Below are 13,739 nucleotides of genomic sequence, written 5' to 3'. Positions count from 1 at the left end.
GTCCTTAAGGGCACATACATATCTGTCAAACTCTCACCTGGTTTTCGTCTTGAATCACAAATGAAATGTTTCTTTACACGTGATTGTTGTCGAAACAAATATGAGTTCAAAAGGCTACGCACAATTGTTCCCATGTATTAAGTGTACCGTCCGGGTAAGTTGATATCCATAATATTGCGAGTTTTCTTCCTTCCCGAGAAAGAAAGGAAAGGTGATCTTGCCAAGAGAGACCAATTTTCCGCCGCCGTCCTTCGGTGGCTCCCCTCCCTTGGCAACCTCTCGATCGTCAGTGTTGAGGGGGTCGCCGATCCTCCACGTGCGAATCGCGTAGCTTTATGTAGCTTAGGTTTTGGGTCGCTCGACATCTTGGCTTCGGCAACGCGTTGTTGAATAAAGCAGCTCCAGATCCTTTCTCGACGAGGCGTTCTGCTTTGTGGTTGTTGATGGATTTGGAAACTTGTCTTTTCAAGTAAGAATGGTGTGGTGGCGATGGTATTTGTGTGGTGAATTTGTGTCCTCAGGCTCCGCCATTTGCGACGATGTTCACTCTGGCGTTGGAGCGGAGCACGGAAAGTTGTTGAGGAGTGGGTGTCGACGGTTATCTATGTCGGTGGCAGCTGGTAGATGATGGATTCATGGTTGAAGGCTGGTGGGTCAGGTTTCCTCCTCCAATGTCATCGCGTGGGGTGGTCAGATTTGAAGTTCGACGACGTGTCCAGGGTGCTGCCTCAGTCAGATTCTTTCAATGGCAATGACTACTTTGGAGGTTCGAAAAGTTGTATATCAGCGATGAAGCCACGTTGAGCTCGGGTAAAGAGGCGTTCTATCCTCTTTAGGTGACTACTATGATGGTGCCGGAGGCGGGTGGCATAGCTCAAGGGATACATCGGACTTGCTTGTAATTTTTTTCTTGGTTGAGAGTTTTTTTGGGCTATTGTTAGAATTCTATTGTCCGTCTAATTTGTCATGTCAACGTCTACGTGGCTTGTTTCTCTTTGGTGATATTATTGCCTGAACGTTTCTATTTGGTGATACGTATTGCCTGAAAAAGAAACAGAGCCTTTTTTGAGCTATAAAGACGAAGCAACTCAAACAAGTATACGGAAAGCGACTAGGCCACTCACTCAGAGGCGCACGATCTAGATCTAACGGTTGAAAGTCTGGCAGCTCACCCAACCCCAAACCAATACAAGGCATGGCGTACAAGGCAGCCGCTGCCGCCGCTGGACTCTTCGCCCTCGCGCCGCTGCCTCCCGTCCCCGATTCCCCTCGCGACTGCTCTGCACTCCCACAGATCTCGCCGGCGACTCTACCCGACACGCCTCGCGCCTGCCCGGCGCCACCGCGCCCAGCCCGCAGCCCGCAGCCGTCCAGTCCGCACTCGGCAGTAGGCGGCCGGCGCGCGGCGTCGTGCAGCTGCAGCAGGCCAGCAGCCAGCCGTCCAGCCCGATTTGAGGTTCGTTTGATGAGATTTCCGCCTGTTCCCCAATTTCTGTTTACTTCATCACTCATTGCTCGTCGTGCTACCACCTGCCACTACTTCTCGTTACGAATTCAGGTGTAATAGCCTGCATGGGGAATTCAGAGCACTCAATTTCATTAGCTATCCTCACCTGCTACAGCCGTGGGCAGCCTCTGAATCTTGATGCACATTCCCTTCGTCAGGGCTGCCGGCCATGACATTTGCTTGCCGTGCTCCTTTGTAGATTGTAATGTACCACTGCTGAATTCTGTCCAGGAATGTCACTACTTACTACTGAATCAATTGTTTCAGTTTGGGTGAAACAATTGATTCATTGTTCTCATTTTCTGAATCAATAAATGTCAGTGTCATATTGAAGAACAGAATGTCAATTAGGACCACACGATTACATATTACATGCATCAAATGTGGAAGACTGAACACATGGGCTGTCTTCTTCGAACTTTTCAAGGCATGTAGGCTTAGTTTATGCAAAATGAAGACTGATTTGAGAATTTTTCATATGTTTGTGAGACCATATTGATCAATTTCTATTGTGCTATTGGTTATTTTTTTCAGGGTGGACCACCCTGTTTCAAAATCCTAGATCTGCCACTGGTGATGATGGCCATGACGCTGCTCGCCGGCGCCGTGGGGACTGCCGGAGCCGTGTCCCCTCAGCCTGACTCTGACGCAGGAGCTGTGATGGCTGTGTTCAAGTACAACTTTGGTGCGCCTCTCTCGCCTCCCTTTCCTTCGAGGGTTACTTCTGGCTCTGGGTGCTTGGTTTCGAGGATCTAAAGCTCAGTGCTCGTGTTTGTAGCGGCACAGTTCCTTTCGAGGATCATCCCCTTCCTGTACAACAGCTGGTTCGTGCGCCAGCTCAGCGCCGACGACTGCGCGGTGCGGATCTCCCCTGCTCCCTCCTTTTTTCCTTCTAAGTTCAGTGCAGCGAGCAATTGATTTGTTTGATTTCATTCCTCGATGTGGAGCTAGCTAGTTCCATGATGACATTTGGTGCTTTGGAGTTGAAATGCAGTGTCAAGCTTAGTAAGCATTAGTGCGCATTCCATGTGAATTCTAGTCTTTATTGTGGTTAAGTATGACCATGTCCTCAGTTCATGCCTGCAGTTTTGGATCCTGGCCATGACATGGTTGGGTGGGACTGGAACTCTTCTGAGAGTGCAAAAGTTGGATGTCTGTCCTAAAATGTGGATGTGTGGGATGGGATCTGTGTGAAGTCAAGTTCTAATTCTAGTTGCAGCGTGTGTTTGTTTCTCTGTGAATTCGTGATAACTGACGGCACCCCAAACTTTGTTCTTTGAGCTACAGAAGAAAAATGATGCATCTGTTCGACCGCATACTGCCATAATCATAGTGGTTGCTTTCAGTTATTTGAGTCATTCATGTACGTGCATTGTAATGGCTCCCTTGCTATTTTTTGGTTTCTTTACTTGCTAGGAGTTGCGGAATCTTTTCATTTTGGTGAACATTGAATTCCCATGTTATTATTTAAGACAGATCCCGGTTGATCCTTTGTTGTTTGTGTAACAGGCTCAGTATGGTTATCAAATGATGATTGTGCTAAACGGACTTAGTTTGTGTTAGTTTTTTTTGGATAGATATCTTTACTTGGTGGGTTGTAAGGCAAACTGCTTTGGGGACTTGTGCATCTTCTCCATTAGTAATTAAGCATGACTGATTCAGTAAACACGAACACATTGAATAATTATCCCTCTGTTCAGGGTTTGGAAAACCAGCGGCTATCGTTTGGTAAACCACAACCGGACTGGGTATTTCTTTTTGGTGCACAGTATTGGTTCAGTTAGTCCTCTCCCCCACAGCCCAACCGAACCCTCTTTTAAATCTGTGTGTTATACGGATAAGAGTATAGTGGCATGATTTATGATCCATACGCTGAATAGGAAAAATGCGAAGTTCATAAATAAAACATGGAAAACTGACTGATCTTAACCGGTCTTCTCTGAGAATCGCAAACCCTCCGTTTTTTGCTAAGAAGAAAAGATTTCCTCGGTACCCTGCATCTATGTTTACAGATGTTTCTCGTTGTTAATGTTTTCTAATATGTTTATCATTATCTGGCAGGCATATGCATTGCAGCTTCCACTTTTCATCAATTGTGTCTTATTTTTAAGCCGGGAGGGGTTTCGGCGTGCTTGCTTGCGTAATAATTCTGGGAGGTATTGCAAAATTTACAAACTTTTGAGCTTCATCCATGTACTTTGATTAATCAACAACACTGCAGTTATATAGAATACACAGCACATGTTTATTTGGAGTTTTTCTTTGTCAAATGAGCCACCGAAAGATAGACACTGCAAATTGCGAAGTGCAAAAGCTCCTCCCACAGTTTTTTTCTTAATGCACCACAACATAGATCTATGGAGTACTACATGGCAAGAAGCATGATGTCCATTTGTTACATGAAAAACTTGACCTCTAGTGGCACTTGTGCATGCTTTTTTGGCTAGAAAAAAAATACCGAGAGAAAAATGATTATATCATCTGGCAGGACGATGCAGAGGGGTATTAAGGAATATAAACAGTAAAGATAGCGAGAGAAAATGTGCCCTCTAGTAGATGTGGTATATTTCTCATGAAGTTTATAGGGCAAGAAGAAGAGAAAAGGTTATGTTGTTGATGCCACAATTGCCCAACAAACTAAAATACGCAAGTTTAAAATTATTAGGTAAATATTTCATCTGATGCTTTTGGAGCACCCAACACCTATTTGGGGACAGTCATATACATGCTTAGCACTCGCCTGGGCCATCCTCACTTCGTCCAAGAGGGTTAATCCAGAGCTATTAGTTTTGAACCCTTGTGTATAATATGTTAGCACTATTATGTATAATATGTTAGCACTATTTAGTTTAAAAACAAAATGTTGTACTACGGCACCACCACTACACATACAGGCCACATGGGCCACCTCCGAAGTAGTTCATGGGTTTAATAGTGGTATGATAGTCATACATTGTAAGTTGAAGGTGAGTAGAGCTAGCATTTAATGCTTTTGGATGTAAATGGATAACTTTGGATTAACCCTTTAGGAGAAATGAGGACATAAGCCCAAGTGAGCTGCTACGTGTGGGCACAGCCACATCTAGGGGGTGGGCATTGACGAATTGTGTGACAGCTTCACTGTCTGAACTCTGAAGCAATAATGCTTGGATACTTCTCAAGTTCTCATAGTTCATCTTCACCAACTTGAAGTGGGGTACATGCAAAAGAAAAAAAAATCTTTTGTGATGATATGTGCCGTTCCTCAGTCGTCACTGCATTCTCATTTTTTGTGTCTATTAAACTCTGTTGTTATATTCGCATTAAAATCTATGCCAGTTCTGAACTATGTGAAGTTTTAGGAAAACTTTCTCTGATCTTGTAATATTTTCCTTATACTTGCTCATTGGAGTATTTCTCAACTGATGTTTTAATACTTATATTACAGTGGTGATGTGTTAAGTGACGAAGAGATACTGAAGGTAGCTTGGATGATCATCCCGTTTGGCTTGTTTGTGACTTTTATCGGCAGTCTATTTGTGTTGAGAATAAAGAAACTGAAGTTATCTGACCCTTATGCAAAAGCTACATTAATCATCGGTAAGTCTTCCATGAACCATAATTTACTAATAAGTTATTTGTATATTTGTCCTGAGCAAGATAATTGATATTTCATTAAGGATACCTCTCCAAGAGTTAATTTGTCAGTTAGTTGATTCAGTTTGATTGAGTAGGGGAAAATAACAAGCCTCATTAAATTGTTAGAGCCACTGCAATATTATGTCTTATGCAAAAAAGTCCAGTTTTGAACCCTGATTATTGCAAAAGTTCACTTTTCAAGTGTGAACTCTAATACCATTTGAACTGCAACTTTGAAGTACTGAAGACCATCCAGTTTCACCTGCTGTGATCTCCCAAGTAGTTTAGGGTGATGTGTGTGCCACGTCTCTGCTGTGCCACCAAATTTGAATTTTTTGTCTGTTTCCAACATAAAAAAATGATCTGAATGGCAGGGTTTCTTGTCATGTTTGTTTGTTAATGGCAGTGACATGGTGGACACATGCATAGTTACATACATGTCATTTAAAGTCACTTGTGAAGCCACCTGTCGGTGAAAAGTGGATTGTTTCAATTGTTCAAGGTTGCAACTCAAATGGTTTTTGAGTTCAGGGTTGAGAGTGTTTTCTTTTCTGTCTTAGATTAAATGTAAATGCTGAACACCGAGCTCTTTATCTGTAAAATGGACAAGCATTTCATGCTGTCATGCAGCTAAATGGAGCATCTTGTAGAATTGCATGCACTAACCAGTTCTCCCAAAAGCTCAAGCTGATGGGAAAAGGTGGGCTATGCATTTATACTTCAATACATCCCGTATAGATATCCTGCTATTACTCCTACACTAGAGTGCCTTCTCATTTCAATGTTTTGTCCACTTCCCTCACATTGAGATCTGATGTATTTATCTGGTCCAAAATGGCAGGATTTGCGTGTATGTTGGAGCTACTGGCAGAACCTTTGTATATTCTTTCCCAAACAAAGAAATACTACATAATAAGAGTGTATACCGAACCTACAGCTACTCTGCTGCGTTGCCTAACAACTTATATCTTCATAAAAGGACATATTAAAGTGGTAATGCCACATTAGCCTTCTACTCCAGTTTATTACCGATCGCATAAAATGCATACACCATAATGTTCTCATTGTTTACACCTGATATTTGGGAATCTACGTTGCACACAATTGCCTTGTAATTATACTTGAAAGGATCACAAATCATTCTGAAAAAAGTGACCATTTAGTGCAACTACCTCAATCTCATTATCTATTTTTTTTGCAGTGAAACCATCTCATTATCATCAAAAAATAAAATATAATTAGTGCAACCATCTAGATGGTCCAACTTTGTGACAAACTAATAATCCAGGACGTTCCAATAGCCAGTCCATACTGTATATTGTATTATTTTGGTATGTGTACCAAGGATAATATTTCTATATATTAGAAGATTTCAACTAATGTATTTTTGTGGTTGGTTAACAAATACAACTGCCCTAATTATATTAAGATAAAATATCGGGAACACTTCCCTTCGGCATTCTTTTGTCCTGTGTTGTACTCATCCATTTTAAGTTTATATCTTAAAACATAATAGAGCTTTCCAGGACAAACAGTATAATTTTGCCAAGTGATGTATCCAATTGATAATATTCTCTTCTGTTCACATACCCATTCATGCTTTCCCATGGCATTTTAATTTGTATTACATTTGTTGATCAATACAGTACTATAATAGTGATTTTTTTTGCAGGAGAAGCTGGTCGTATTTGCTTTGTCTCAGGTCGTTTATGCAGCCTGCATTTTCATCGGATATTGGACATATTTTCTTTTATTTGCTAATATCAGAACTTTTGATCTCCTTCCATTCAGGTTTCTTCTTTATTTGTCCTGTTAATTGTCTAATTGGGCATGAGTTATCACAAGTTAATATATTTCCTTGTTGATGCCAAAACATGCACATTGTCAGGTTGTCAACCCTGATGGTCTATGATAAACAGTTATTGCACATGTGCATATTGTTTACAGGCCAGACTATCAGGAAGCTGATCCTCCAAGAAGGCGAAAAATTTGTTCTTGTTTGGTTTGATACTCCATTTAACCAGGCTGCATATGGTCTTGTGGATAAATTAGGCAAGTATGTCAAGCACCTTCTATTTCAAGTGCTTTTCTTTAGATATACGGGAGTTGGCGAGGCGTGGTTCATCAATGCCTGCCACCAGGGGCGGAGCTATGTGCAAGTAAAACTGTGCCATGGCCCGCCCTGTCCAGTTTGAAATCAATGAGGTGCTGGGGTAGATTGAGCCATATGAGAAAAACAATTTGGCTTTCCTATAGGCCGGCCCGCCCAACTTTCCATCTGTAGCTCCGCTACTGCCTGCCACCTCCCTTTCTCACCTTGCTAGAATATCTCCAACAAAAATAACAAATTAAGTAACTAAAAATACGACGAAGCTACCCAAAATACTGACTAACCATGTTCTAAAAAATCTCTAATGATCTTCTAATTATTTGCAGGAAGTCTGGTTGTTAGAATAGTTTTCCTGCCATTTGAGGAGAGTTCTTATGCTACATTCACCCAGTTAGCATCAGGTTTCTCTTTTGCATGAATATAAAGTTTCATTTTGATATGATAGCTAAGTACAATTGTTTATCATCTGTTTGGCCTGAAAGATTGAATTTCATGCATTTGCACCATTGTGGTCTACTGATCTGGAGAATCTGTCTGTAAGATTTGCTTATTGAGCATCTCTGTACTTGATTAGTCCAAGGAGGTTAACCTATGTTGTGCTGGTATCAGTTAAACAAAAATACTCATGAGATATAATTTTCCTTTCTAATCCATTTGGTCAGCTGAATTGATTATGTTCTTGTGAAGCGACTGCTTTGTGTATTGGCTACTGGTCGTTTGATATTTCTGCCCACTTTTGGCATGTTTGCTATTCTCATTGTTCAGTATTTAAATTACTCATGACCTGTCTCACAGGAAGTAAGCCTTTTACAAGTACTATGAATTATTATTATTGCTAAGATAAGCATTGCTGCCAATGCAACAAAACTAGATTACCTTCTGCATATTCCTTGCTATCTTAGATTGTAATGTTTAACACAATTCTGGCTTATAATGCTGCTGCTGTCCAGTTGTTAGAGTTTAGATATGACCATTCCTATATCTTAAGCCATCTGAAATTAGAAGTTTTGGCATATTTGCAGTTTGCTGCTGCTGTTTAATAACTTGTCCTTACAATTATAGTTGGCCAATATTATTGAACTCTTAGCAAAATTACTAAAACAATATGTTGTGTGCATTATCTTTGGATTTATATTTCTCTGAAAGAGCTAATGATGGATCCTTATCCACAGGGCAAACTCCTGAGAATGTATCCAATCTGGAAGGTTCTTTGCTCGGAGCTCTTAAACTTATTACGCTGATAGGTATGCTGTCCAATACTGAATGATTGAATGTGTATATTAATCTATTTATCTACATGTTTTAGTTACTGTCAACTTCAACCTCCTAGTTTTCTGTGGATATTAGATGCGTTAACAGCCCTTGAATATAATCATCCTCTAACAATGCAGGTCTCGTGGTCATTTCTTTTGGTCCAAGTTATTCATACACCCTTCTGAATCTACTATATGGAAGAAGATATAGTGATGGCGAAGCTACAGCTGTCCTCCGTTACTATTGTGTTTACATAATCTTCTTAGCAATGAATGGTTTGTATTTAGTACTTTTATGCAGCAGCTCTGCATATATTCATTCTATAATATTGCAAAGTAGATTTTTTTTAATAATGTTAAGAATATTTCATTGATGAATAGTAACTCTGCACTGTACCTGTCAAACCTAAATTATTTATTTGATTTTAAACTAGTTTTTGCAAACCCATAATTTGGAACATTGGGCATAACAGCCCCAGTTTCGCCCTTTCTGTTTTTAGATTTGTCTTCAGTTATGATGCATGTAGCACAGTAATATATCCAACTTGATACGAGGAACAGTTATAATTTCTTTCCAGCCATTTAATTAGCAGTTACGTTCAGCCAAGTTATGACTTGATCTCTCCTTTGAAAGCTATCAGTCGTTCTTCGATATCTCATCCTGCACAACAATGTAGCTGAAAAAAATCTTTATTGAATGAAAACTAACTATATCATGCATTCTCTCGACAAGATTTTGACCTTTTCTAGATTAATATTTTTCAAACAAGCAATATGTTACTGGTGGTGCTGATTGTTAGATATACCTGAGCTATTTAGTATTTGGTTAAATGTGCATATTAATTAAGTTCTGCATGAATGACTTATGTCCTTGGATATTTTCAGGCACTTCTGAAGCTTTCCTTCATTCTGTTGCCAATGAAAACCAGCTTAAGCAGTCAAACAATATGTTACTCCTTTTCTCAGCAATTTATACTGTTCTAAATGTTGCTTTTATTAAATCTGCCGGAGCTGTTGGGTTGATTGCTGCAAATTCTGTCAGTATCCTTTGGTAATGACTGTTATCCTTGTTTTCTTCAAATCAATCTTTTCCTGGGAGCACTTTCTTTGCGCCTTGACTGTCTGTAAAGATATGCTACTGCGAATCTCATATTCTGCAGTATTCATCAATGAGTATTTTAAGGTAAAGTTTCTTGAATGTTCCACTTTGGGATTTTTTCCTTGTATAAGGATAAAAAATAAAAACTGATGACATATTTACAGGGCTCATTCTCCTTCTACCGCTGCTTGCCAGCGGGCTGGGGCGTTCTGCTCATTTCTGGTCTGACCACAGCTTTCTCCGAGAAGATGTTTCTGAATAGAAATAGGTTCAAGCAGACCCTTCCCATTCACATGGTGATAGGCATCATGTGCCTGGGCTTCTCATTGCTTGAGATGTAAGCACTACTACATCACCACAGAACGATACTTGCTCTGTTCAGATACTCTCTTCATTCCAAAATGTAGTGCATAGTGATTTAAAAAAAATAAATCAAACTTGGTATGCTTTGACCAAATTTACATGAAACATATCAACATTTAGAATACCAAATCCATACCATTAGATTCATCATGAAATATATTTTGATATACTGTATATTTGGTACTGTAGATATATATTATTTTCTCTATAAACTTGGTCAAAGTTTATGAAGCTTGATTTTTGGGAAAACCAATGTGCACTGTATCATGGAGCGGAGGGAGTATTATTAATCATCCTGACACGGCTTTTTTCTTGAGCAGATATCGTGGTGAAAAGCAGTTCTTGATGAGCATTGTCAAATCATTGAAGGGCCATGACAAACACACATGAACTTGTATATTTGGGACAAGTGGATTTACCCCAGATATATAACTGATATTGCCATACAACATACGTGTTGTAAATACATGTATACTGGCTAGAGTACCCAAGAAAGGAGCTGGACCCAGCAGCTGGAGAGGCTTCTTAAAGAACAGATCAAATTGACCGAAATCATAGATCGCTGCCCTGCAGAATAGAATTGCTGTGACAAGTTATAGAGGCGACATAAAGCATAGATCATCTGGGTAGATAGGTGATATATTGGTTTCAAGGAGATAATTGAATTTCAAGGAGTTGAGCGGATCAACTCCTTAATTTCATCATGGACATGTTACATAAACAGCGATTTTTCTTGGTGTTGATGTTGATGTGCCCTTCTTCATCAGAACTGGATGCTTTGGATTTGTCATTCCTTCACTAAGGTGAGCCGTGGGCACGAGCCTCTGGGTTCTTGTATGGCTGCTCTTGTAATAGAACTATATAGGAAAGAACTTGAAGGCCGATACAGTCTTAAACGTTCTATACATAGATAACTAATTACACACATGTATTACCAATATAAGCATGTAAATACTGGTAGGTCTGGTGACATGTTTTATCAGTTAGAAAACTAAAATGTTCCAGTATATGGAGGGAGTACTAAATAATTGCAAAAGAGGATGCAGGGAAGTTACTGAACATGTGGTTACCATTTTCTACTAAGCTAGTAGAGTAAGTAGGATTAGAACTTTGAACCTACATTGCCAGGTCATCTCCTTGCCCCAAAGAGCACGATAAACAAATCTACTTTACCACATCCTTGCAGATGCAAGTATGCAATAACATCTGTATTTGGAATCTGAAAATCAGTGGTAGCCATGATATAAATACTTACTGTTTTTTTTAATTCCTACCGACTATAGGAAAGAAGACTGTAGTAACAGGGAGAGGAACGCCAAAATGCCAACAATGAATTGCAGCATAAAAAATCATTAATTGCATCAATACTATTTTTGTGTGTGGGGAACATCAATTAAACCCATTAACAGTCGCTACAAGGGCGACCTCTCGTGCGTGCCACGTCGAAAGCATTGGTTGGGCAGGAAAAAAAGAGGGGTAGAAAAAAAAAGGGAAAGAACGAAAAAACTGTCGAGCGAAACCTTCCGCCTCGAGCGCCTCCTTCTCCCCCATGCCCTCTGCCTCGTGCGCCTCCTACTCCCACTCCAGCGCCGCCGCTACCCTCGGCCGCCTCCCTCTATCCAGTGGTGTCGCCTCTCCTCCCCTATACGTGCGCCACCGCCCCTCTGCCCCCTCCTACCTGTCGTCGTCTCGCCGCTGCAGCCGTCCCCAAGGTGAGAAAGCTATCAAGGCTAGGGTTCACTGGAAAGGAAGGAAAAAATCCCCATTCCCTCCGGCGTCTCTTACGCCCCGCTGTCGGCCTACTCTTCCTCTCGGAAGTATCGTCTTCATCCTCGACGCAGAAGGATAGCACAGACTGCAGAGATGCCATGCCGCCGTGCTCCTTTTCACCGATCCCCTTCCACTAGATTGGCTGATGAGGGGAGGTCCAATAGGTCCATGGTGGGGATGGAGCAACGAGGCCGGAGACCCAGCAGCGGATGCCTCATGGGTAGAGGAGAGGTTAACAATACGGACAAGGAGCAGCGGTGTCGTATGGATCTGCAGGGAGGCGTCTTCGAGGGATGGGTGGTGTCAATGTGAGTTTCTGTCAATCCTTCTCTCTCTCTCTCTCTCTCTCTCTGCCCATATGTGCAAAGATCACACCGTTTCATAGTGTGTGCATGTTTGATTTCATCCTCACTGTTCCGTAAATGGTTTTCCCCTATCATTTTTGTTTACATGATGATAGGTTATGCAATTTTGGAGTTAACAAATCTGCTTAGTTATCTGTATATCGGTCAGTCCCTATCATTGCTGATTGTTTTGAGTCATTAATACTCATTTTTGTGCAAACTGATAATTAGTTTTGTACTGCAGATTTGTGTTGATATGCCCTACATATCGAGTTCATCGTCCAAGCACCTTCTGCGGAAAGAAAGAAAAAGGCAAGTACTCCCGATGATGGCATGTATTATTCTTTCGGTTAACAAGTTCATGCACAGTTAATTATTAATTCATTCATAATTGGTAATCTTGAATGTATTTATAGGCTTTCAACAATTACAGTCAGGGCAGTCTGCTAATTGTATCAGCAACATATACTGCATCATGGACCACCGGGTCAAGAACTCCAGCTTGGAAAAGTACCTTTACCATGCGCTATGCAATGGCAGCTACCCAAATGCTAAGAATAACAGGTAATACCTCTCTCTGGCATTGAATTTATTCAGAAGTGTTCGGCTATAATAATTATCATTGTTTGCTTGCTAAACAAATATGATAATGCTCCTTTATTAGTACAAATTTTGGTGCATTCATACATGCATTAGATGCGGATAGTAGTATACTAAAGCAAATTTTCATACTAACTACAAGGTTCACTGTGACAAGAGATCAAGTATTCACACTCTGCCATTTTGTTTGCTAGATAGATGCACTTGAATGTCTTTCTTCCATGACTCTTAACTATGCCACTCTATCCACTCTGGAACCACACAAAACGGTAATACTTGATGAATATATAGGTTCCTAGGTCTCATATGCCATCTGTTGCTTGACACCGCACCTGTTCTAACTAGTATCACAAAATCCTTCAAGTTCTCATGTAATCTAGAACATCCCTCTTTATACAGATTTACATAACTCTGATTCACAATATAAAATTGTACCTCTTAATTTAGGAATCACTCACCCTCACCAGCGTGTTGATGAATTGACAAGATGACTAGCTCTCTAGATTTTTCACTTTCCTTTATATATTACAAATTTAAATCTGTCGGTCCTAATGTCCTATTGATTAGAAGAAATGATACAAAATTACTGATATAGTTCACTGGTGATATTACTTCATTTTCATAACTGACACAGTTAGAATGCGCAGAGCTACCCTGTTGCTTTCCGTTTTGTGCGTGATATTGTAGCATGTTAATTTGGATCTCCACGACACAGATTCTCTCTTTCCTTCTCTGCAATATCTAATTTCGAGTGTGTTGCTTTTCCTTTTCCATTGCCTAATTGGAGTGATATTGTAGCATTTTATTGCAATGCTACTGTAGGGAGTAAACTTGCAGTGTGGTACATGAGAGCATGTATATAATGATTGGTAAGATCAAGCTTTTTACCAATTTATACTGATTTAAACTTGTTGATATGGCAATAGAGTGTCCAGTGTACATGATTGTCGATTAAATTTTTATATAAACTTCTTCCAATTTGTTCCACTATGGATATGGACCTTTTTTCTATGAACTCCCTTTTATACCTTGATCTGTTTTTGTTCGTGGTGCAACTTAAGACCATCCTGACATA

At 40.3% G+C, this 13,739-nt stretch overlaps 1 protein-coding gene across 1 annotated transcript; it reads left to right on the top strand.

Annotated features, from left to right (window-relative positions):
• Positions 1 to 1,229: 1,229 nt before the first annotated feature.
• Positions 1,230 to 10,836, top strand: LOC119323248 (protein RFT1 homolog). Its single transcript, XM_037596851.1, has 15 exons — positions 1,230 to 1,456; positions 2,042 to 2,192; positions 2,286 to 2,365; positions 3,569 to 3,663; positions 4,935 to 5,086; positions 5,967 to 6,118; positions 6,798 to 6,916; positions 7,014 to 7,177; positions 7,562 to 7,636; positions 8,408 to 8,479; positions 8,627 to 8,764; positions 9,374 to 9,529; positions 9,619 to 9,671; positions 9,752 to 9,924; positions 10,271 to 10,836. Exons 2-15 carry the CDS (start codon positions 2,084 to 2,086, stop codon positions 10,338 to 10,340), a joined length of 1,608 nt encoding a protein of 535 aa, XP_037452748.1. The 5' UTR covers positions 1,230 to 1,456; positions 2,042 to 2,083; the 3' UTR covers positions 10,341 to 10,836.
• Positions 10,837 to 13,739: the final 2,903 nt, after the last annotated feature.

This window comes from Triticum dicoccoides, chromosome 6B (assembly GCF_002162155.2).
Source record: "Triticum dicoccoides isolate Atlit2015 ecotype Zavitan chromosome 6B, WEW_v2.0, whole genome shotgun sequence".
Classification (NCBI taxonomy): domain Eukaryota; kingdom Viridiplantae; phylum Streptophyta; class Magnoliopsida; order Poales; family Poaceae; genus Triticum; species Triticum dicoccoides.
This window is presented reverse-complemented; position numbering and strand designations above follow the sequence as displayed.

Excerpts from the sequence above, each read along its gene's own strand:
- LOC119323248 (XM_037596851.1), top strand. The coding sequence starts at position 2,084 with ATGATGGCCATGACGCTGCTCGCCGGCGCCGTGGGGACTGCCGGAGCC. Across the intron at positions 3,664-4,934 it reads TTGCGTAATAATTCTGGGAG|TGGTGATGTGTTAAGTGACG; the intron begins GTATTGCAAAAT and ends CTTATATTACAG. Across the intron at positions 6,119-6,797 it reads TAAAAGGACATATTAAAGTG|GAGAAGCTGGTCGTATTTGC; the intron begins GTAATGCCACAT and ends TTTTTTTTGCAG.